The 24,278-nt window shown below is 48.6% G+C and overlaps 2 protein-coding genes across 2 annotated transcripts; both read left to right on the forward strand.

The window, feature by feature from the left end:
* Nucleotides 1–18,439: 18,439 nt before the first annotated feature.
* Nucleotides 18,440–19,054, forward strand: LOC126252136 (uncharacterized). The gene has a single exon (XM_049953002.1). It carries the CDS (start codon nucleotides 18,440–18,442, stop codon nucleotides 19,052–19,054), a length of 615 nt encoding a protein of 204 aa, XP_049808959.1.
* Nucleotides 19,055–22,105: 3,051 nt separating this feature from the next.
* On the forward strand, nucleotides 22,106–22,720 carry LOC126252137 (uncharacterized). Its single transcript, XM_049953003.1, has one exon. The coding sequence runs from the start codon at nucleotides 22,106–22,108 to the stop codon at nucleotides 22,718–22,720; it is 615 nt and encodes a 204-aa protein (XP_049808960.1).
* The last annotated feature ends 1,558 nt before the right edge of the window (nucleotides 22,721–24,278 follow it).

The raw sequence follows: 24,278 nt of genomic DNA on the forward strand, positions 1-24,278 counted from the left end.
TAAATCGATTGTGAATTAGACTACAACTTCTCCCTGAGTTCTGATTAATAGTTCCTTCGCATTTTATGGCAGTCTAGATCTGAAACATAAGGAGTAGCTTTTTCATTTGGTGTCCACTGTGTGGACCTTTTACTTCATTAACCGTAACCGTCTTCAATAGCACTACATCTCAAATGGTTCCAATTTCTTTTTCTCCGTATTTCTGGTACTGCGCTCCAGATGCACTCTTTCAGCAACTACTTTCTCATTTACATATCAGCACAGAGTGAGGATATAATCAACTTAACTAACTCCTGCGCGGAAACCAGCTTGCTCAATGGGTTGGACCATCAAGTATAGTGCTTAATCTGCTAGTCAAAATTCTAGTAAAAACGTAGTACAGTATGGACAGGAAGACTGATAGGGCAATAGTTCTTTACAGCTTTGGTACTACCTTTGTTATATATTAGAATTATTTTGGCTTTATTCCAGTCTCTTCGTATCTTTCCACTGTGAAAACAATATGAAATTATTTTAGCTAAATGTTTTGAAGATTCGTCATCATCGGCTTCAAAATATCAACCGAGAAGTCTTCACTTACCTGGGGTGGTTGCTTTTTTCATCTTGTCTACTGCATGTTCGATCACACGAGGGTTGTCCAGAAAGTTAGTTCGGATCGGTTGTGAAATGGAGTCCACAGTGAAAACCCGATGAAGCTTTGCACACATGTGTTGGGTAGTGTCTCTAGTATTACCGTCTACCGCATCAAGACTCTCTTTTCAGTTGTGGGCGCATTGTGAGCGAGTAAAGGTACCTACAACAACGATGTCTCCCGCCAAGTAGGAGGACCCGCTGAGAGGCTTCGCCTTAATGAATGCAGCCCACCTAACATACCTGCCACGCACTTCCTTCTTCATGGCAACTCTCAGGGGCAGTGAAGATGCTCCTGGAGCCTTTTCGATGGCAAGTGTTCGATCACCCACAACACAGCCCTAATTGTCTCGTCCGGAGTATTATCTCTGTTCACAAGAAACACTGGATACGAAGATAACATTTGGGCACAGGCTACGCGCTATAGACCAGCGCAGAGAATTATCAGAAAGCACACGCTGCTGCCTTCTAAGATGATGGTCCTGGAAATTTGGTATATCGCTGTGACAGATATCTAAGCCGGAGCGGCGTCTGTGTAGAGAAGTATTTGGAAAGTGTAGCTAACTCTTGCAAATAAAATGTTTCTGATTTTCACTGTGGTTTCCATATAGCGACAGATCGGAACTTAGTTTCTGGACAACCCTAGTATCATCACTCTGCGAGAGAAAGTTAAATAAGTGTCATCTCTCTCTTTAACTTGCCTACACATATCCTGAAAACGCGGTCGATTCGAGCAGTTACCCAGCTGTCTTTAACGCTCTAACAAAATAGAAGAGACCTATATTATAGTCTTATACAACATATGCAAGACCTCCATAGCGCTTGCAAATGTAGTCGAAGAAACCAATGAATGTCCCATCGAAAAATACGAAAAATAAGTTGACTGTATATCTCCAAAACTACCTTCATCAGCCCTCAAAGAAGCCATGTCTAAATTAGATTGAAAAACAAGGGAAATCCAGATTACAGGAAAGAGATTAAATAACATGAGATTCGCTGATGATATTGTGCTATTTGAAATCAGTATAGAAGAACTTCAAATAACTGTTTACTGAACTTGCGTCAGTCTGCTCTAAAGTTGGCCTAAAATGAACTTTGATAAACCAAGACAGTGATGAATGAACGGACACCGGAGGCAAAATATCTTATGGAAATATGCAGCTGCAAAAGGTCACAGAATATGCCTATCTGGGTCAGCTCATAAACATAAAAGGAGACCTAAAATCAGAAATATTTCGACATATTTAATAAGGCTGTGGAAAATACTCTTCAGTTTTGAAGTCCAAGATGTCGGCATAGCTGAAGAAAAGAGTTTTTGACAAGTGTATACTGCTTATCGCTATGAGATGCGGACATTAAATGAGTTCATTGTAGGGAAACTAATACTAGCCCAAAGAGGAATGGAAATGTTGGGCTACACAAAGAAAGACGGAAAGAAAGCATTTAATATAGATATTCAACAAAGGTAGTGACGTCATGGAAAGAGGGCCGGTCATGTGGCTCGAAGAAAAGATGGCAGTTGGTCAAAGTAAGTACTATCTTGAAGCCTAGTTCACCAAAAGAGACTAAGGGGAAGACAACCGAACAGATGGGACAGAAACGTTAAGATGCACAGCAGGACTGAACTGATGATAGGAAGCTCAAGATCGGCAAAAATGGAAGAAACTGCAGGGATCGAATGTTGCATGCCGATTCAAAGAGGCCGTATCACCAAGAGATCGAACTGGCTGATGATGATGATGATGATGATGATGATGATGATGATAACAGCAGAATTAGAAAGGTGTGCTGAAAAGTAATCCTTCCGAATTTTTTAAGTGAAAACTCGAAGATTTTTAACTGTAATAAACTTTATTAACATTCTACATCTTTATTCATTGTAACTCGATATCCTCCTCTAGCATTACTTTTCCGCAACAGTAGTTGTCCACACCAGTACTATCTTTCGAATTTTTAACAGGTCAGTATTATCTCAGTTGCTTTTATGAAAAATTTCGTATAATTTTGTACAGAGTGTGTTATATTTCAAGCTAAAATTTATGAAGATGAATTACTTTATAAAATGTTTTAGTCTCGATGCTATAATCGGTAAGTACTAGTTCTGAATGTACAGTTAGAATTATTTTTTTGGAAACATTTGAAATTACGAACTATTGGCACACTTATAATTTATATAATTAATTACGCAATAGTGTACTGGTTGATATGTTTACTTCTGGATTCATTTATGAAATAATTATCGGAAGTAATAATGTATGAGAAACTAGCAAACATTCATTTCTTAAGAAAAATTATAAACCCTTTGCAATATGGTTATTTCCGTAGAGTGTCAGAGTCGTAAGCATACCTCTGATGGGATCGCTCGTATTTTTGTATTTTGCGCGAACATTGTAAGTTCGCCGTCGTTAATGATAAAAATCAAAAGACGGTATGATATACTAAAATGCGAGAAAATATAATTACGCAAAAACAGAAATTCTGCAGCAACAATCTTCAAATTTATTTAGATCAATCCAACAGTGAGGACATCAAATGCAACATTTTCAGCTTAAAGGATCAGACCCCTAGACAAGAAGAACGAGAGCCAGCTCTACATGACGAGCTAAGTAAATTAGAAAGTTTATCGTAATCTTCGCTCGTCTCAAATCTTCATAAAAGAATAATGTGGACAATAGGTGGAACTAGGCAGGACGAGGGAGATTACAGTGTCTACGTACTTATTTCTCAACGTAGTCACCTTGGCGACGACATTGCTCTCAACGAGAGACCAGTTAGTTAATACCATCACTATAGAATCTTTGACTTCGTTGGCGCAACCACAACCTCATCTCTGCTTTTACTGCTTCATTACTATCAAACTAAAATCCTCGAAGGTGTTCTTTAATGTATGGTAACAGATGAAAATCGGATAGGACAAAGTCGAGATTCCTTGTAGGATGATAAATGACAGTGAACCCAAGGCATCAGATTGTTACCGATGTTAGCCGGAGTGGCCGAGCGGTTCTAGGCGCTACAGTCTGGAACCGCGCGACCGCTACGTTCGCAGGTTCGAATCCTGCCTCGGGCATGGATGTGTGTGATGTCCTTAGGGTAGTTAGGTGTAAGTAGTTCTAAGTTTTAGGGGACTGATGACCTCAGAAGTTAAGTCCCATAGTGCTCAGAGCCGTTTGAACCATTATTTACAGATGTTACAGTGGTCAGTCTGATCTGGCATTTTCATGCAGAGGAAGAGCGCGTCCCATGTGTGGACGACCTCTTCGTTTTGTGTACTGCTTTGTTCACAACTAAACAGAGGTGATTTACAGAGTAATGTAACACCTGCTCGTCTAGGGAAGTAGCACGGGAATAGAAATGATTATTGGAGACGTAAATACAGTAAACAGAAATTGTATTTAACTTGTAGCTTTTTCCAAGCGTTGGGAAAAAGCGTCACAAAAGCACAAGTAGCAATAAAGTCGAGATGTTACAAGAAGCAAACTGACGAGTGTGAGGCTCACGCTTCTGATGCACGAGTGGAAGGCTTGCTAACACTGAAGACCGTAGAAGGCTGCGGCTGGTACTGGGCCGTGTAGCTGCCGACGGCGATCCTATATCTCGGCGATTAGGACGCTCATGGTCGGAGCCGCTTAAGCTGTGATTAAGTGGCCGCGCGTCTTAGGTCTGCCGGGTACCCATGCGACCGCTATCGGCATCTGTCGGGACAGTTCGTTTACTTTGCCAGCTGTGAGACGCCGCTCGGGGTGGTGTTCTACGATACTACACTTCGAATTCTAAACTCGATTAAGCATGCTGACGTAGTTATGTTACACACCGCCGTATTACACGCTACAATTCCGAGCCCTCAGGAGCCAGAGAGATGCGAATATGTTGACAAGAAGAGCAAAGATGTATAATGTTAATAACGTTTGTTCCATTTAAAAATCTTTGAGAGTTTTCACATAATAAATTCAGAGGTGTTACCTTTCAGCGCGCCCTCGTATTTTACTGAAGACGGCTTTCTTTTCCTATGCTATCCCTTGCTTTAGCTACCTCGTGCAATATTTTTCAACTGATCAGCTGTCCAACAAGGAGCGAAAAGTAATTTTTTTCAAATTTATATGCTGCCCTCTCATACAGGGTGTATACGACCCGGGACAACCGGGAGATCCGGGAAAAACCCGGGAATTTTTTCATCCGGGAGAAAACCGGGAAAAACCCGGGAATTGTTTATAATTCCGCGAAAAATATAGCGAATGGTGGTTTGAAAAGCGTTACATTCAAAGCAGATTTCCTTTTACACAAGATGAACTATGTGCGAGAATGTACGGTGAATTTCTTAAATCACAAAGCGTTTGACTCTCATTTAAAAATCAACTGATTGAAGACGACCATTTGGAAGAATTTCGAGCCCAAAAGATCAGACATTTACGTCATTTTACTGGCACATTTGTGTGATGTATCTTAAAGTGTAACACGCGCAAAAAAGATCAACATTATATGTGGAAGCTTAGCTTCTTTTCCAGCTTATTAATGTTCGAGACCAATATTATATGTGAATGCTGTGTATATTAATTTAAACCATTAACTTTTCTTATTTGTGTGTTCGCGCTACTTAAGAGTGATCTTGCTATTGGCTCACTACATCATGTGTCCTATGCTGCCATCAGCTGGCGAGATCACGTGACAGGAGCTATGACTGTCTTACAAAAGCGCATCGCAATCGATTTCAATGTTTCGGAAAGTAACATGCGGTGTTTGATGTATTTCAAATTTATACCTTCGTAATACGAAAATACGCAGCGTACATGTGCTGCACATCAAAGGTCTTTCAAAATGTGTTTTCCCCCCTCTGAGTTTCGTTTTCTAAAGTGCCGGGAAATTCTACTCCCGCATATAAAACCATAGGACTGGTAAGTTGGCTCTGAAGAGCTTCCTGCCTTATTTCTTTGGTATCAGACTTGGAATATTTGGACAGCACCGCTGAACAGACTTACTCCCAAGGTACAGATATCACAGTAATAACATTTCTAACCATGTCCCTAAGTGACAAGTGCCCCATCGAACTTGTAACGGGACATGCTCCTCTAGCATTACTTTTCCTCAACAGTAGTTGTCGATACCAGTATTATTTTTCGAATTTTAGACGTGTCTCCGCCGCCTTCGTGAAAACTTTCACATAATTTCACACACAATATGTTACATTTCAAGCTAAAATTTATGAAAAGAAATTACTTTATTTTCGATTTTACAATCGAATGTACAGTTAAAATTATGTTTTTAGAAACATCTGAAATCACGGATTATTTGGGACACTTAAAATGAAAACAAATTACTTTATTTTCGATGTTACAATCGATAAGTACTAGCTAGCTCTGAATGTACAGTTAAAATTATGTTTTTAGATACATTTGAAATTACGAATTATTTCGCACACTTAAAATTTCTATTGTTAATTACGGATTTCATTATTGTATACCGTGTTTATTTCTGGATTCATTTATCAAATAATAATAGAAACTAATAGAAATTCATTTGTTAAGAAAAATTGTAAACCCTTTGGAATATGGTTATTAGCGCAGAGTGAAGTGGTAGTAAGCATGCCTCTGATACGATCGGACATATTTTTGTATTTTGGGCGAACAATGTAATTTCGGCTTTGTTAATGTGAAACTTCAAAAGAATGCATGATATACTAAAACGTGACAAAATATACTAACGTAACCACAAAAATTCTGCAAAAACAATCTTCAAACTTATTTAGATCATTTCAACCATGAGGACCTAAAATGTGAGAATTTTATCTTCAAGAATCAGGCCCCTAGACAAGAAGAACTAGAGACAACTCTGCACGAAGATCTAATAAACTAGAAAGTTTATTGTAATCTTCACTCCCCTGAAATTTTTCATAGAAGACTTTTTTTATTGTGGACAATAACTGGAACTAGGAAGGATTGAGGGAGATTACAAACTCCTACTATTATTATTTCTTATGAATAGTTCCCCTGAAATGAGAAACAGTTGATAGGGACGCTTGAATATATTATGACTTAAATTCAGACGAAACGCCCCCACGATGTAGAACTCTTATTCGCATCACAGTTCCATTCACACAATTTCACAGATCCGTTTGAGGTAGCCACTGCTCGTCTTAATACAGTGTGTTTATAAATTAGTTCTGCAACTGTAACCTTTGATTGAGAGAAAGGTAAGGAATTTGCAGAAATGTTTGACACAGCACTGAATGCAGTACACCTATAAGTTTTATTTACAAATATTCAATGTCGCTGCCTTTTTTAACACGACTTCTGTAATCGATTTCCTGCAAACTCTTGACGTATGGTGTCAAATGCAAGTGTTATCCGATGTGGCAGCTGGTTGACGTTTCCCGGAAGAGTTAAAATAGCCCCATACACAGAAGTCCATTCGAATTAAATCTGGTGATCATGGTAATCAGAACATTGTTCTATCACCTCCAAGTCGGCACATTCCTACAGAGACGCGACACAACTTCACCACGGTAATGTGGTGGCGCTCCATCTCGCTGGAAAATAAGTCTGTGCCCATTTACTATTGTAATTGAGGCGTTAGATAACGTTCAACCATGTCCAGCTACGGTATGCCAATTACAGTCAACTCAGCAAAGAAGGAAGGACCGTAAATCTTATTACAGCTTACAGAGCAAAAATTTATCTTAGGCGAGGCACGTACGTATCTTCTCTTTATCAGTGTTTTCCACATATTCCTTTCGTCTCCGATTCTGCGCAGAACCTCCTCATTCCTTATCTTATCAGTCCACCTAATTTTAAACATTCGTCTACAGCACCACATCTCAAATGCTTCGATTCTCTTCTGTTCCGATTTTTCCACAGTCCATGTTTCACAACCATACAATACTGTACTCCAGACGTACATCCTCAGAAATTTTGTTCCTCAAATTAAGGCCGGTATTTGATATTAGTAGACTTCTCTTGGCCAGAAATGCCTTTTTTGCCATAGCGAGTCTGCTTTTGATGTCCTCCTTGCTCCGTGCGTCATTGGTTATTTTACTGCCTAGGTAACTTAACTTCATTGACTTCGTGACCATCAATCCTGATGTTAAGTTTCTCGCTGTTCTCATTTCTACTACTTCTCATTACCTTCGTCTTTCTCCGATTTACTCTCAAACCATACTGTGTACTCATTAGACTGTTCATTCCGTTCAGCAGATCATTTAATTCTTCTTCACTTTCACTCAGGATAGCAATGTCATCAGCGAATCGTATCATTGATATCCTTTCACCTTGTATTTTAATTCCACTCCTGAACCTTTCTTTTATTTCCATCATTGCTTCCTCGATGTACAGATTGAAGAGTAGGGGCGAAAGGCTACAGCCTTGTCTTACACCCTTCTTAATACGAGCACTTCGTTCTTGATCTTCCACTCTTATTATTCCCTCTTGGTTGTTGTACATATTGTATATGACCAGTCTCTCCCTATAGCTTACCCCTACTTTTTTCAGAATCTCGAACAGCTTGCACCATTTTATAGTGACGAAGGTTTTTCCAGGTCGACAAATCCTATGAAAGTGTCCTGATTTTTCTTTAGCCTTGCTTCCATTATTAGCCGTAACGTCAGAATTGCCTCTCTCGTCCCTTTACTTTTCCTAAAGCCAAACTGATCGTCACCTAGCGCATTCTCAATTTTCTTTTCCATTCTTCTGTATATTATTCTTGTAAGCAGCTTCGATGCATGAGCTGTTAAGCTGATTGTGTGATAATTCTCGCACTTGTCAGCTCTTGCCGTCTTCGGAATTGTGTGGATGATGCTTTTCCGAAAGTCACATGGTACGTCGCCAGACTCATATATTCTACACACCAACGTGAGTAGTCGTTTTGTTTACCACTTCCCCCAATGATATTAGAAATTCTGATGGAATGTTATCCATCCCTTCTGCCTTATTTGACCGTAAGTCCTCCAAAGCTCTTTTAAATTCCGATTCTAATACTGGATCCCCTATCTCTTCTAAATCGACTCCCGTTTCTTCTTCTATCACATCAGACAAATCTTCACGCTCATAGAGGCTTTCAATGTATTCTTCCCACCTATCTGCTCTCTCCTCTGCATTTAACATTGGAATTCCCGTTGCACTCTTAATGTTACCGCCGTTGCTTTTAATGTCACCAAAGGTTGTTTTGACTTTCCTGTATGCTGAGTCAGTCCTTCCGACAATCATATCTTTTTCGATGTCTTCACATTTTTCCTGCAGCCATTTCGTCTTAGCTTCCCTGCACTTCCTATTTATTTCATTCCTCAGCGACTTGTATTTCAGTATTCCTGATTTTCCAAGAACATGTTTGTACTTCCTCCTTTCATCAATCAACTGAAGTATTTCTTCTGTTACCCATGGTTTCTTCGCAGCTAACTTCTTTGTACCTATGTTTTCCTTCCCAACTTCTGTGATGGCCCTTTTTAGAGATGTCCATTCCTCTTCAACTGTACTGCCTACTGCGCTATTCCTTATTGCTGTATCTATACCGTTAGAGAACTTCAAACGTATCCCGTCATTCCTTAGTACTTCCGTATCCCACTTCTTTGCGTATTGATTCTTTCTGACTAATGTCTTGAACTTCGGCCTACTCTTCAACACTACTATATTGTGATCTGATTCTATATCTGCTCCTGGGTACGCCTTACAATCCAGAGTCTGATTTCGGAATCTCTGACCATGATGTAATCTAATTGAAATCTTCCCGTATCTCCCGGCCTTTTCCAAGTATACCTCCTCCTCTTGTGATTCTTGAACAGGGTATTCGCTATTACTAGCTGAAACTTGTTACAGAACTCAATTAGTCTTTCTCCTCTTTCATTCCTCGTCCCAAGCCCATATTCTCCTCTAACCTTTTCTTCTACTCCTTCCCCTACAACTGCATTCCAGTCGCCCATGACTATTAGATTTTCGTCCCCCTTTACATACTGCATTACCCTTTCAATATCCTCATACACTTTCTCTATCTGTTCATCTTCAGCTTGCGACGTTGGCATGTATACCTGAACTATCGTTGTCGGTGTTGGTCTGCTGTCGATTCTGATTAGAACAACCCGGTCACTGAACTGTTCACCCCATGTCCGAACATTATGCCGATTCACTTTACTGCAGGCACCATTTTGTTAAATATTTCTACGTAAAACTCAGCTCGTGCTTCTTTGTCACTTTCTCTTAAAAGCTTTCAACAGTTCCAATTTGAATAGCTTCAATGGCAGGCGTGCACACTGTAAAATGGTTCAATTGGCTCTGAGCACTATGGGACTTAACATCTGAGGTCATCAGTCCCCTAGAACTTAAAACTACTTAAACCTAACTAACCCAAGGACATCACACACATGCATGCCCGAGGCAGGATTCTAACCCCCGACCGTAGCGATCGCGCGGTTCCAGACTGAAGCGCCTAGAACCGCTCGGCCGCGCCGGCCGGCTCTGCACTACAACGCTAGGTATATTCAATTAATTGTAAGCTGGCACGGCTTGTAGATTTATTCGGACTACGAATCTAAGTCTGCCGAACTTGTTCAGTTGCTGAGATTGCTGGCCGACACTGAACCGGTGTCCTATGTGACACATAAACAGTTAATAATGGTTTGTCTTCGAGGTGTTAGTCCTGCATTGTCTCTGATGTAGTAGCGGATCTGGATTCATGAAACCACAAACAACATTGCGCACGGTCTACATCGTTGCTCGACTCCATGCCGCCTAGCAGGAGCGTCGGGAACTAAAAATGTTAGGTGAGAATAAAACTCGATGATACACCGCATTCAGTACTGTATGAAACATTTCTGTAAGTTGAAACTTCCTGGCGTATTAAAACTGTGTGCCAGTCCGAGACTCGAACTCCAGACCTTTACCTTTCGAAGGCAAGTGCTCTACCGATTGAGCTACGCAAGCACAACACAGGACAGGTTCTCACAGTACCTCGTCTCCTACCATCCAACAACGTACTGGCGGAATTAGAGCTGTGCGGACGGTCGTGTGATGTGCTTGCGTAGTAACGCACATGTCTGTGAAACGCAAAGGTCCCGAGTTCGAGTCTCGGTCGACAAGCAGTTTTAATCTGCGAGGAAGTTTCATAACAGCGCACTCTCCGCTGCCGAGTGAAAATTATATTCTGCAAACATCTCACAGGCTATGGCTAAGCCATGTCCCCGCAATATCCTTTCTTCTAGGAGTGCTTGCTCTACAAGATACGCGGGAGAGATTCTGTGAAGTGTGGAAGGTAGGAGACGAGGAACTGGCGGAAATTAGGTTGTGAGGACGCATCGTGAATCGTACGTGGGTAGCTCAGTCCTACGCCGACACGGTAGGTCAGCGTGTTCGGTCAGAGGGTTAGCTGCTCCCTGTAATAAAAAAACTGCGTGAACGGATCAACGATGAACCTGAACAGATGGCATGGGACGTCCGCCCCGGACACACGCAACGAACATTAACGAACAAAATGAGATAAAAAAATCGGTGGAGCACTTGCCTGCGAAAGTTAAGGGTCCCTATTTCGAGTCTCGATACGGCACACAGTTTTAATCTGCCAGAAACTTTCATAACAGAGCACACACCGCTGTAGAGTGAAAATTAAGTTCTGGATTTTTGTAAGTTATTTGTCATTTCACAATTAAATGCTACTTTTGAATAACTAAATTATAAACACCAAAAATGGTTCAAATGGCTCTGAGCACTATGGGACTCAACTGCTGAGGTCATTAGTCCCCTAGAACTTAGAACTAGTTAAACCTAACTAACCTAAGGACATCACACACATCCATGCCCGAGGCAGGATTCGAACCTGCGACCGTTGCGGTCTCGCGGTTCCAGACTGCAGCGCCAGAACCGCGCGGCCACTTCGGCCGGCTATAAACACCCTGTATAGTGAAGGTTTCTAGCAGAAAATGCGAAACTAATGTTAATGCGTAATTACTGTACTTCCGTGCACGATTGCGCACATCGCAGTTACTAGATGGCGGAGCATTGGCTATCAAATTATCCGAGGGGCGTTCACTAAGTAGTGCAACACATTTTTTTCTCAGCCAGTTTCGTTTGAAAAAATGCGGAATTTGTTGTCGCTGAGTTTCTTTTGGCCGGAAACCATACCGTCGCAGGCATTAACAGGGTCTTTCAGAATGCCCACGGAGATCTGGTAATGAACAATAGCACGCTGAGTCGTTGGGCGAGGTGTAAGGCATCACCGCAACAAGGTCGCGCAGGCCTGTCCGATCCACAGCATGTCGGCCGTCCGCGCACATCTCTGATTGCTGCAACGTTGGAACGTGCTCTCACTCTCATTCGAGGTGATCACGGATCTCCATTAAACATCTTGCTGCACGAGAATGAGATTTTCACTCTGCAGCGGAGTGTGCGCTGATATCAAACTTCCTGACAGATTAAAACTATTTGCCGGACCGAGACTCGAACTCGGGCCCTTTGCCTTTCGCGGGCAAGTGCTCTACCACCGGAGCTACCCAAGCTCGACTCACGCCCCGTCCTCACAGCTGGCGGAGTAAAGATGTGAGTAGGGGGCGTGAGTCGTGCTTGGGTAGCTCAGTTGGTGGAGCACTTCCCCGCGAAAGGCAAAGGTCCCGAGTTCGAGTCTCGGTCCGGCATACAGTTTTAATCTGCCAGGAAGTTTCATCTTGCCGCACGACGCGACACACCATTTGGGATACACAAAGTAGATTTGTGACCACTGAGTTTCTCGCCGCATAACACAAAGGGCGTCCAAAAACTTTTTCATAGTAGTCTCTAATTTTTTTATTTTTTGAAGGAGGAGAACGAAATTTTTTGTGAACATACTTGGAACATTTAGTTATACACTAAGCCTACTCAACGTAGCTTCCATCAGCTGTGACGCATCTAGCCCAACATTTTTTCCATGATGTAAATGCACTTTGTAAAATTCTAGGGATTCACTTTTACACCATCGCTTGACACAGGAAATAAGATCTTTCTCTCTACAAAATGTTTTACAGCGCAGGTGGGCCTTCAGACGACCAATGAGGTAAAAATCAGACGGAGCCAAGCCTGGGCTGTAGGGTGGATGAGGAACAATTTTCCAACCCATTTTGCTGATGTTCTCCTGCGTCATAAGGGCTGTATGGGGTTTGGCATTGTCATAGTGTAGTCTGATGAGCTCACCCTAAAGCTGTGGTCTGCGGGTCTTGACGGCACGTCGCAGCTTGTCCAATGACAAAGAGTAACGGTCCCGGTTAATTGTGGAGCCACGTTCGAAGAAGTCAATGAAAATGACACCTCACTGATCCCAGAAGATGGAGGTCATAACCTTTCAGCCTGCTGTTCGTGAAAGTCTTGGTTTCTTCTTTCGAGGGGAACCCGGATGACGCCACTCCATGGATCGGGTTTTGCTCTCATGTTCGGACAAAAACAACCATGTTTTATCCTGGGCAATGACGCCGTCAAAACTATTTCCACTTTTCCGTAAAGGTCTTCATGGTACCCTCGCACAGATTCTTCTTCATCGTTTTCATTTCTCTTGTCAATAATCTAGGCACCCAACGTGCACAGATTTTTCTGTAACCTAGTGACTGTACCAGTGATACCACACTACCCAATGACGAAAGAGTCATTTCAGCAAGCTGTCGTGTCGTCACACATCTGTCATTTAGGATGATTTGATCAGTGGTCTCCTTATTCACATCATTCACTGCCGTCGATGGTCTACCGCATCGTGGATTGTCCAGTACAGAGAAATCATCTTCTTTAAACCTGTGCAACGACCGCCTGATACTGCTGCGATCCACTGTGTCCTCCCCATAAACAGGGAGCAACTTCCTGTGTATTGATGTGGCAGAGTCATCGCCGGTCTAGAAGAGGAACTCCATCACTGACCGTTGTCGTAACCTATCTACTTTACGGTGCATTATTGCTCACCTGTTAATAAGAGCAAATACTTTTTTATACCATCTTATAGCTAAATGTTGCATTTATGTTCACAAAAAATTTCATTCTCCTCCTGCAAAAAATAAAAAAATATAGACGACTGTGCAAAACTTTTTGAACAAGACCATAGTGACCATCCGTGTGGAATCACTTGCGCGTTGCGAGGATGACCGCAAATATTTTTGCTAAAACAAAGTCACAGGCGGTGAAACTTGGTTTCATCACTTTGAATCGGAAACGAAACAACAATCCACGGAGCGACACCACACCTACTCTCCTTCGAGGAAACAGTTCAAGGCCGCACCATCAGCCTTATCGGCTGTCTTCTGGGACTGTGAAGGGGTCATTCTGTTTGATGTCCCCCCTCACCGTGCAACAACTAGCTCTGAAGTTTGTTGTGCTACTATCAGGAAACTGAGGAAACCTCTTCAACATGTTGGTCGCCACAAAAATGCCGTCTAAACAACAACCCAAGGCCTCACACTAGCAAATTCGTGGTGAATTCCTATAGGACCATACTGCTGAGGCCATCGATCGCTAGGCTTAACACCACTTCATAAAACTAGCTTATACTAAGGACAAGACACACACCCATGCCCGTGGGAGGTGAACCTCTGATGGGGGCAGTCGTGCGAAAGGTGGCAAGGTGCCTCAAACCTTGTGGCTAACACAAGTGCCTTAGACCATCCAGCTCACCCAGATAACTTAGACCGTGCAGCTAACCCAGTACCCTTAGACAGCACAGCCAACACAGGCGCTGCAGACCATGTGGCTAACCTGGGCGCCTTAGACCGCGCAGCTAACCCAGACACGTTAGACTGTGTGGGTAGCCCAGGCGCCCTAGACAGCGCAGCTGACCAAGGCACCATAGACAGAGCAGCTAACCCAGATACCTTAGACAACACAGCTAACCTAGGCGCCTTAGACCACGTGGCTAACCCAGGCGCCTTAGACAGCGCAGCTAATCCAGGTGCCTTAGACTACATGGCTAGCCCAGGGACCTTTGACAGTGCAGCTAACCCAGGCGCCTTCGTCCATGTGGCTAACCAGGGCGCCTTAGACCATGCAGCTCACCCAGGCGCCTAAGACTGCGTGGATTACCCAGGTGCCTTAGACTATGCGGCTAACCCAGGCACTTAAGACTGTGCAGCTAACCCAGGAGCCTTAGACAGCGCAGCTAATTCAGGTGCCTTAGACCATGCGGGTAACCCACGCGCCTTAGACTGCATGGCTAGCCAAGGCACCTTTCACAGTGCAGCTAACCCAGGCGCCTTAGTCCATGTGGCTAACACAGGTGCCTTAGACCATGCGGCTAATCCAGGCGCCTTAGACTGTGAGGCTAACCCAGGCGCCTTAGACAGCGGAGCTAATCCAGGAGCCTTAGACCAGGTATCCCAGGCACCTTAGAATGCCTGGCTAACCCAGGCGCCTTTGACAGTGCAGTTAGACCAGGCGCCTTAGTCCATGCAGCTAAATCAGGCGCCTTAGTCTATGAAGCTAACCCAGGCGCCTTAGACCATGCAGCTAACCCAGGCACCTTAGACTGCGTGGCTAACCCAGGCGCCTTAGACCATGCGGCTAACCCAGGTGCCTTTGACGGCATTGTTAACCCAGGTGCCTTAGACAGTGCAGCTGACCAAGGCGCCTTTGACAGTGCAGTTAACCCAGGCGCCTTAGTCCATGCAGGTAACCCAGGCGCCTTAGACCATGCAGCTAACCCAGGCGCCTCAGACTGCATGGCAAACCCAGGTGCCTTAGACCACGCGGCTAATCCAGGCACCTTCGACTGCGTGGCTAACCCAGGTGCCTTAGACAGTGCAGCTGATCCAGGCGCCTTTGACAGTGCAGTTAACCCAGGCGCCTTAGTCCATGCAGGTAACCCAGGCGCCTTAGACCATGCAGCTAACCCAGGCGCCTCAGACTGCATGGCTAACCCAGGTGCCTTAGACCACACGGCTAATCCAGGCGCCTTGGACTGCGTGGCTTACCCAGGTGCCTTAGTGCTGCTGACCCAGGCGCCATTGACAGTGCAGTTAACCCAGGCGCCTTACACCATGCAGTTAACACAGGCGCCTCAGACTGCATGGCTAATCTAGGTGCATTAGACCACGCGGCTAATCCAGGCGCCTTGGACTGCGTGGCTAACCCAGGTGCCTTAGACAGTGCAGCTGACCCAGGCGCCTTAGACAGTGCAGTTAACCCAGGCGCCTTAGTCCACACAGCTAACCCAGGCGCTTCAGACTGCATGGCTAACCCAGGTGCCTTAGACCACGCGGCTAATTCAGGTGCCTTGGACTGCGTGGCTAACCCGGGTGCCTTAGACAGTGCAGCTGACCTAGGCGCCTTTGACAGTGCAGTTAACCCAGGCGCCTTAGTCCATGCAGGTAACCCAGGCGCCTTAGACCATGCAGCTAACCCAGGCGCCTGAGACTGCATGGCTACCACAGGTGCCTTAGACCATGCCGCTAATCCAGGCGCCTTGGACTGCGTGGCTAACCCAGGTCCCTTAGACAGTGCAGCTGACCCATGCGGCTTTGACAGTGCTGATAATCCAGGCGCCTTAGTCCATGGAGATAACCCAGGCGCCTCAGACTGTATGGCTAACCCAGGTGCCTTAGACCACGCAGCTAATCCAGGCGCCTTGGACTGCGTGGCTAACCCAGGTGCTTAGACAGTGCAGCTGACCCAGGCACTTTAGACCATGCGGCTAATCCAGGCGCCTTAGACTGCGTGGCTAACCCAGGTACCCTAGACAGTGCAGCTGACCCAGGCGCCTTTGACAGTGGAGTTAACCCAGGCGCCTTATACCATGCAGCTAACCCAGGCGCCTCAGACTGCATAGCTAACCCAGGTGCCTTAGACCACGCGGCTTATCCAGGCGCCTTGGACTGCGTGGCTAACGCAGGTGCCTTAGACAGTGCAGCTGACCCAGGCGCCTTTCACAGTGCAGTTAACCCAGGCGCTATAGTCCATGCAGGTAACCCAGGCGCCTTACACCATGCAGCTAACCCAGGCGCCTCAGACTGCATGGCTAACACAGGTGCCTTAGACCACGCGGATAAACCAGGCGCCTTGGACTGCATGGCTAGCCCAGGTGCCTTAGAGAGTGCAGCTGACCCAGGCGCCTTTGACAGTGCAGATAACCCAGGCGCCTTAGTCCATGCAGCTAACCCAGGCGCCTCAGACTGCATGGCTAACCCAGGTGCCTTAGACTACGCGGCTAATCCAGGCGCCTTGGACTGCGTGGCTAACCCAGGTGCTTAGACAGTGCATCTGACCCAGGCGCTATAGACCATGCGGCTAATCCAGGCGCCTTAGACTTCGTGGCTAACCCAGGTGCCTTAGACAGTGCAGCTGATCCAGGCGCCTTTGACAGTGAAGTTACCCCAGGCGCCTTAGACCATGCAGCAAACCCAGGCGCCTCAGACTGCATGGCTAACCCAGGTGCCTTAGACCACGCGGCTAATCCAGGCACCTTGGACTGCGTGGCTAACCAAGGTGCCTTAGACGGTGCAGCTGACCCATACGCCTTTGACAGTGCAGTTAACCCAGGTGCCTTAGTCCATGCACGGAACCCAGGCGCCTTGGACCATGCAGCTAACCCAGGAGCCTCAGACTGCATGGCTAACCCTGGTGCCTTAGACCACGTGGCTAATCCAGGCGCCTTGGACTGCGTGGCTAACCCAGGTGCCTTAGACAGTGCAGCTGACCCAGGCGCCTTTGACAGTGCAGTTAACCCAGGTGCCTTAGTCCATGCAGGGAACCCAGGCGCCTTGGACCATGCCGCTAACCCAGGCGCCTCAGACTGCACGGCTAACACAGGTGCCTTAGACCACGTGGCTAATCCAGGCGCCTTGGACTGCATGGCTAACCCAGGTGCCTTAGAGAGTGCAGCTGCCCAGGCGCTTTTGACCATATGGCTAATCCAGGGGCCTTAGACTGCGTGGCTAACCCAGGTGCCTTAGACCGTGCAGCTGACCCAGGCGCCTTTGACAATGCAGATAACCCAGGCGCCTTGGTCCATGCAGGTAACCCAGGCGCCTTAGACCATGCAGCCAACCCAGACGCCTCAGACTGCATGGCTAACCCAGATGCCTTAGACCATGCGGCTAATCCAGGTGCCTTCGACTGTGTGGCTAACCCAGGTGCCTTAGACAGTGCAGCTGACCCAGGCGCCTTTGACAGTGCAGTTAACCCAGGCGCCTGAGACCATGCAGCTAACCCAGGCGCATCAGACTGCTTGGATAAACGAGGTGCCTTAGACCACGCGCCTAATCCAGGTGCCTTGGACTGCGTGGCTAACCAAGGTGCCTTAGACAGTGCAGCTGACCAAGGCGCCTTTGTCAGTGCAGTTAACCCAAGCGCCTTAGACCATGCAGCTAACCCAGGCACATCAGACTGCATGGCTAACCCAGGTGCCTTAGACCACACGGCTAATCCAGGAGCCTTCGACCGCGTGGCTAACCCAGGTGCCTTAGACAGTGCAGCTGACCCAGGTCTTTAGACCATGTGGCTAATCCAGGCGCCTTAGACTGCGTGGCTAACCCAGGTGCCTTAGACAGTGCAGCCGACCCAGGCGCATTGGACCATGCCGTTAATCCAGGCGCCTTAGACTGCGTGGCTAACCCACGTGCCTTAGACAGTGCAGCTGACCCAGGCGCCTTTGACAGTGCATTAAAACCAGGCGCCTTAGACCATGCAGCTAACCCAGGCGACTCAGACTGCATGGCTAACCAGGTGCCTCAGACCACGCGGCGAATCCAGACGCCTGGGACTGCGTGGCTAACCAAGGTGCCTTAGACAGTGCAGCTGACCAAGGCGCATTTGACAGTGCAGTTAACCCAGGCGCCTTAGACCATGCAGGTAACCCAGGCGCCTTAGACCATGCTGCTAACCCAGACGCCTCAGACTGCATGGCTAACCCAGGTGCCTTAGACCACACGGCTAATCCAGGCGCCTTGGACTGCGTGGCTAACCCAGGTGCCTTAGACAGTGCAGCTGACCCAGGCGCCTTTGACAGTGCATTAAAACCAGGCTCCTTAGACCATGCAGCTACCCCCGGCGCCTCAGACTGCATGGCTATCCCAGGTGCCTCAGTCCACGGGGCTAATCCAGGCGCCTTGGACTGCGTGGATAACCCAGGTGCCTTAGACAGTGCAGCTGACCCAGGTGCCTTTGACAGTGCAGGTAACCCACGCGTCATAGATCATGCAGCTAACCCAGGCGCCTCAGACTGCATGGCCAACAAAGGTGCCTTAGACCATGCGGCTAATCCAGGTGCCTTAGAGTGGGTGGCTAACCCAGGTAACTTAGACAGTGCAGCTGACCCAGGCGCCTTTGACAGTGCAGTTAACCCAGGCGCCTTAGACCATGCAGCTAACCCACGCGCCTCAGACTGCATGGCTTACCCAGCTGCCTTAAACCACGTGGCTAATCCAGGTGCCTTGGTCTGCGTTGCTAACCCAGGTGCCTTAGACAGTGCAGCTGACCCCGACGCCTTTGACAGTGCAGTTAACCCAGGCGCCTAAGACCATGCAGCTAACCCAGGGGCCTCAAACTGCATGGCTAACCCAGGTGCCTTAGATCACGCGGCTAATCCATTTGCCTTGGACTGCGTGGCTATCGGAGGTGCCTTAGACAGTGCAGCTGACCCAGGCGCCTTTGACAGTGCAGTTAACCCAGGCGCCTTTGACCATGCAGCTAACCCTACGCCTCAGACTGCATGGCTAACCCAGGTGCGACAGACCATGCGGCTAATCCAGGTGCCCTAGACTGCGTGGCTAACCCAGGTGCCTTAGACAGTGCAGCTGACCCAGGCGCCTTTGACAGTGCACTTAACCCAGGCGCCTTAGCCCATGCAGCTGACCCAGGCGCCTCAGACTACATGGCTAACCCAGGTGCCTTAGACCACACGGCTATTCCAGGCGCCTTGGACTGCGTTGCTAACCCAGGTGCCCTAGACAGTGCAGCTGACCCAGGCGTTTTAAACCATGCGGCTAATCCAGGCGCCTTAGACCGCGTGGCTAAAACAGGTGCCTTAGACGGTGCAGCTGACCCAGGCGCCTTTGACAGTACAGTTAACCAGGCGCCTTAGACCATGCAGCTAACACAAGCGCCTCAGACTGCATGGCTAACCCAGGTGCCTTAGACCACGTGGCTAACCCAGGCGCCTTGGACTGCGTTGCTAACCCAGGTGCCTTCGACAGTGCAGCTGACCCAGGCACCTTCGACAGTGCAGTTAACCCAGGCGCCTCAGACCATGCAGCTAACCCAGGGGCCTCAGACAGCATGGCTAACCCAGGTGCGTTAGACCATGCGGCTGATCCAGGCGCCTTAGACTGCGTGGCTAAAACAGGTGCCTTAGACGGTGCAGCTGACCCAGGCGCCTTTGACAGTACAGTTAACCAGGCGCCTTAGACCATGCAGCTAACACAAGCGCCTCAGACTGCATGGCTAACCCAGGTGCCTTAGACCATGTGGCTAACCCAGGCGCCTTGGACTGCGTTGCTAACACAGGTGCCTTAGACAGTGCAGCTGACCCAGGCGCCTTTGACAGTGCAGTTAACCCAGGCGCCTTAGACCATGCAGCTAACCAAGGCGAATCAGACTGCATGGCTAACCCAGGTGCCTTAGACCACGTGGCTAATTCTGGCGCCTTGGGCTGCTTGGCTAACCCAGGTGCCTAAGACAGTGCAGCTGTCCCAGGCGCCTTTGACAGTACAGTTAACCCAGGCGCCTTAGACCATGCAGCTAACACAAGCGCCTTAGACTGCATGGCTAACCCAGGTGACTTAGACCACGTGGCTAACCCAGGCGCCTTGGACTGCGATGCTAACCCAGGTGCCTTAGACAGTGCAGCTGACCCAGGTGCTATAGACCATGCAGCTAATCCAGGCGTTTTAGACTGCGCGGCTAAAACAGGTGCCTTAGACAGTGCAGCTGACCCAACAGCCTTTGACAGTGCAGGTAACCCAGGCGCCTTAGACCATGCAGCTAACCCAGGCGCCGCAAACTGCATGGCTAACCCAGGTGCCTTAGACGACGTGGCTAATCCAGGCACCTTGGACTGCGAGGCAACCCAGGCGCATTAGACAGTGTAGCTGACCCAGGTGCTTTAGACCATGCGGCTAATCCAGGCGCCTTAGACTGCGTGGCTAACCCAGGTGCCTAAGACAACGCTGCAAATCAAGGCGCCTTGGACTGCGTGGCTAAGCCAGGAGCCTAAGACAGTGCAGCTGTCCCAGGCGCCTTTGACAGTACAGTTAACCCAGGCGCCTTAGACCATGCAGCTAACACAAGCGCCTCAGATTGCATGGCTAACCCAGGTGCCTTAGACCACGTGGCTAACCCAGGCGCCTTGGACTGCGTTACTAACCCAGGTGCCTTAGACAGTGCAGCTGACCCAGGTGCTATAGACCATGCAGCTAATCCAGGCGTTTTAGACTGCGCGGCTAAAACAGGTGCCTTAGACAGTGCAGCTGACCCAGGCGCCTTTGACAGTACAGTTAACCCAGGCGCCTTAGACCATGCAGCTAACACAAGCGCCTCAGACTGCATGGCTAACCCAGGTTCCTTAGACAGTGCAGCTGACCCAGGCGCTTTAGACCATGCGGCTAATCCAGGCGCCTTAGACTGCGTGCCTAACCCAGGTGCCTTACACAGTGCAGCCTACCCAGGCGCCTTTGCCAGTGCAGTTAACCCAGGCGCCTTAAACAATGCAGCTAACCCAGGCGCCTCAGACTGCATGGCTAACCCAGATGCCTTAGACCATGCGGCTAATCCAGGTGCCTTCGACTGTGTGGCTAACCCAGGTGCCTTAGACAGTGCAGCTGACCCAGGCGCCTTTGACAGTGCAGTTAACCCAGGCGCCTGAGACCATGCAGCTAACCCAGGCGCATCAGACTGCTTGGATAAACGAGGTGCCTTAGACCACGCGCCTAATCCAGGTGCCTTGGACTGCGTGGCTAACCAAGGTGCCTTAGACAGTGCAGCTGACCAAGGCGCCTTTGTCAGTGCAGTTAACCCAAGCGCCTTAGACCATGCAGCTAACCCAGGCACATCAGACTGCATGGCTAACCCAGGTGCCTTAGACCACACGGCTAATCCAGGAGCCTTCGACCGCGTGGCTAACCCAGGTGCCTTAGACAGTGCAGCTGACCCAGGTCTTTAGACCATGTGGCTAATCCAGGCGCCTTAGACTGCGTGGCTAACCCAGGTGCCTTAGACAGTGCAGCCGACCCAGGCGCATTGGACCATGCCGTTAATCCAGGCGCCTTAGACTGCGTGGCTAACCCACGTGCCTTAGACAGTGCAGCTGACCCAGGCGCCTTTGACAGTGCATTAAAACCAGGCGCCTTAGACCATGCAGCTAACCCAGGCGACTCAGACTGCATGGCTAACCAGGTGCCTCAGACCACGCGGCGAATCCAGACGCCTGGGACTGCGTGGCTAACCAAGGTGCCTTAGACAGTGCAGCTGACCAAGGCGCATTTGACAGTGCAGTTAACCCAGGCGCCTTAGACCATGCAGGTAACCCAGGCGCCTTAGACCATGCTGCTAACCCAGACGCCTCAGACTGCATGGCTAACCCAGGTGCCTTAGACCACACGGCTAATCCAGGCGCCTTGGACTGCGTGGCTAACCCAGGTGCCTTAGACAGTGCAGCTGACCCAGGCGCCTTTGACAGTGCATTAAAACCAGGCTCCTTAGACCATGCAGCTACCCCCGGCGCCTCAGACTGCATGGCTATCCCAGGTGCCTCAGTCCACGGGGCTAATCCAGGCGCCTTGGACTGCGTGGATAACCCAGGTGCCTTAGACAGTGCAGCTGACCCAGGTGCCTTTGACAGTGCAGGTAACCCACGCGTCATAGATCATGCAGCTAACCCAGGCGCCTCAGACTGCATGGCCAACAAAGGTGCCTTAGACCATGCGGCTAATCCAGGTGCCTTAGAGTGGGTGGCTAACCCAGGTAACTTAGACAGTGCAGCTGACCCAGGCGCCTTTGACAGTGCAGTTAACCCAGGCGCCTTAGACCATGCAGCTAACCCACGCGCGTCAGACTGCATGGCTTACCCAGCTGCCTTAAACCACGTGGCTAATCCAGGTGCCTTGGTCTGCGTTGCTAACCCAGGTGCCTTAGACAGTGCAGCTGACCCCGACGCCTTTGACAGTGCAGTTAACCCAGGCGCCTAAGACCATGCAGCTAACCCAGGGGCCTCAAACTGCATGGCTAACCCAGGTGCCTTAGATCACGCGGCTAATCCATTTGCCTTGGACTGCGTGGCTATCGGAGGTGCCTTAGACAGTGCAGCTGACCCAGGCGCCTTTGACAGTGCAGTTAACCCAGGCGCCTTAGACCATGCAGCTAACCCTACGCCTCAGACTGCATGGCTAACCCAGGTGCGACAGACCATGCGGCTAATCCAGATGCCCTAGACTGCGTGGCTAACCCAGGTGCCTTAGACAGTGCAGCTGACCCAGGCGCCTTTGACAGTGCACTTAACCCAGGCGCCTTAGCCCATGCAGCTGACCCAGGCGCCTCAGACTACATGGCTAACCCAGGTGCCTTAGACCACACGGCTATTCCAGGCGCCTTGGACTGCGTTGCTAACCCAGGTGCCCTAGACAGTGCAGCTGACCCAGGCGTTTTAAACCATGCGGCTAATCCAGGCGCCTTAGACCGCGTGGCTAAAACAGGTGCCTTAGACGGTGCAGCTGACCCAGGCGCCTTTGACAGTACAGTTAACCAGGCGCCTTAGACCATGCAGCTAACACAAGCGCCTCAGACTGCATGGCTAACCCAGGTGCCTTAGACCACGTGGCTAACCCAGGCGCCTTGGACTGTGTTGCTAACCCAGGTGCCTTAGACAGTGCAGCTGACCCAGGCACCTTCGACAGTGCAGTTAACCCAGGCGCCTCAGACCATGCAGCTAACCCAGGGGCCTCAGACAGCATGGCTAACCCAGGTGCGTTAGACCATGCGGCTAATCCAGGCGCCTTAGACTGCGTGGCTAAAACAGGTGCCTTAGACGGTGCAGCTGACCCAGGCGCCTTTGACAGTACAGTTAACCAGGCGCCTTAGACCATGCAGCTAACACAAGCGCCTCAGACTGCATGGCTAACCCAGGTGCCTTAGACCATGTGGCTAACCCAGGCGCCTTGGACTGCGTTGCTAACCCAGGTGCCTTAGACAGTGCAGCTGACCCAGGCGCCTTTGACAGTGCAGTTAACCCAGGCGCCTTAGACCATGCAGCTAACCAAGGCGAATCAGACTGCATGGCTAACCCAGGTGCCTTAGACCACGTGGCTAATTCTGGCGCCTTGGGCTGCTTGGCTAACCCAGGTGCCTAAGACAGTGCAGCTGTCCCAGGCGCCTTTGACAGTACAGTTAACCCAGGCGCCTTAGACCATGCAGCTAACACAAGCGCCTTAGACTGCATGGCTAACCCAGGTGCCTTAGACCACGTGGCTAACCCAGGCGCCTTGGACTGCGATGCTAACCCAGGTGCCTTAGACAGTGCAGCTGACCCAGGTGCTATAGACCATGCAGCTAATCCAGGCGTTTTAGACTGCGCGGCTAAAACAGGTGCCTTAGACAGTGCTGCTGACCCAACAGCCTTTGACAGTGCAGGTAACCCAGGCGCCTTAGACCATGCAGCTAACCCAGGCGCCTCAAACTGCATGGCTAACCCAGGTGCCTTAGACGACGTGGCTAATCCAGGCGCCTTGGACTGCGAGGCAACCCAGGCGC

Source organism: Schistocerca nitens, chromosome 4 (genome assembly GCF_023898315.1).
Source record: "Schistocerca nitens isolate TAMUIC-IGC-003100 chromosome 4, iqSchNite1.1, whole genome shotgun sequence".
Lineage (NCBI taxonomy): Eukaryota > Metazoa > Arthropoda > Insecta > Orthoptera > Acrididae > Schistocerca > Schistocerca nitens.

Bases quoted from the DNA above. Each gene is read 5' to 3' on its own strand.
- LOC126252136 (XM_049953002.1), top strand. From the start codon at position 18,440: ATGGCTAACCCAGGTGCCTTAGACCACACGGCTAATCCAGGCGCCTTG.
- LOC126252137 (XM_049953003.1), top strand. From the start codon at position 22,106: ATGGCTAACCCAGGTGCCTTAGACCACACGGCTAATCCAGGCGCCTTG.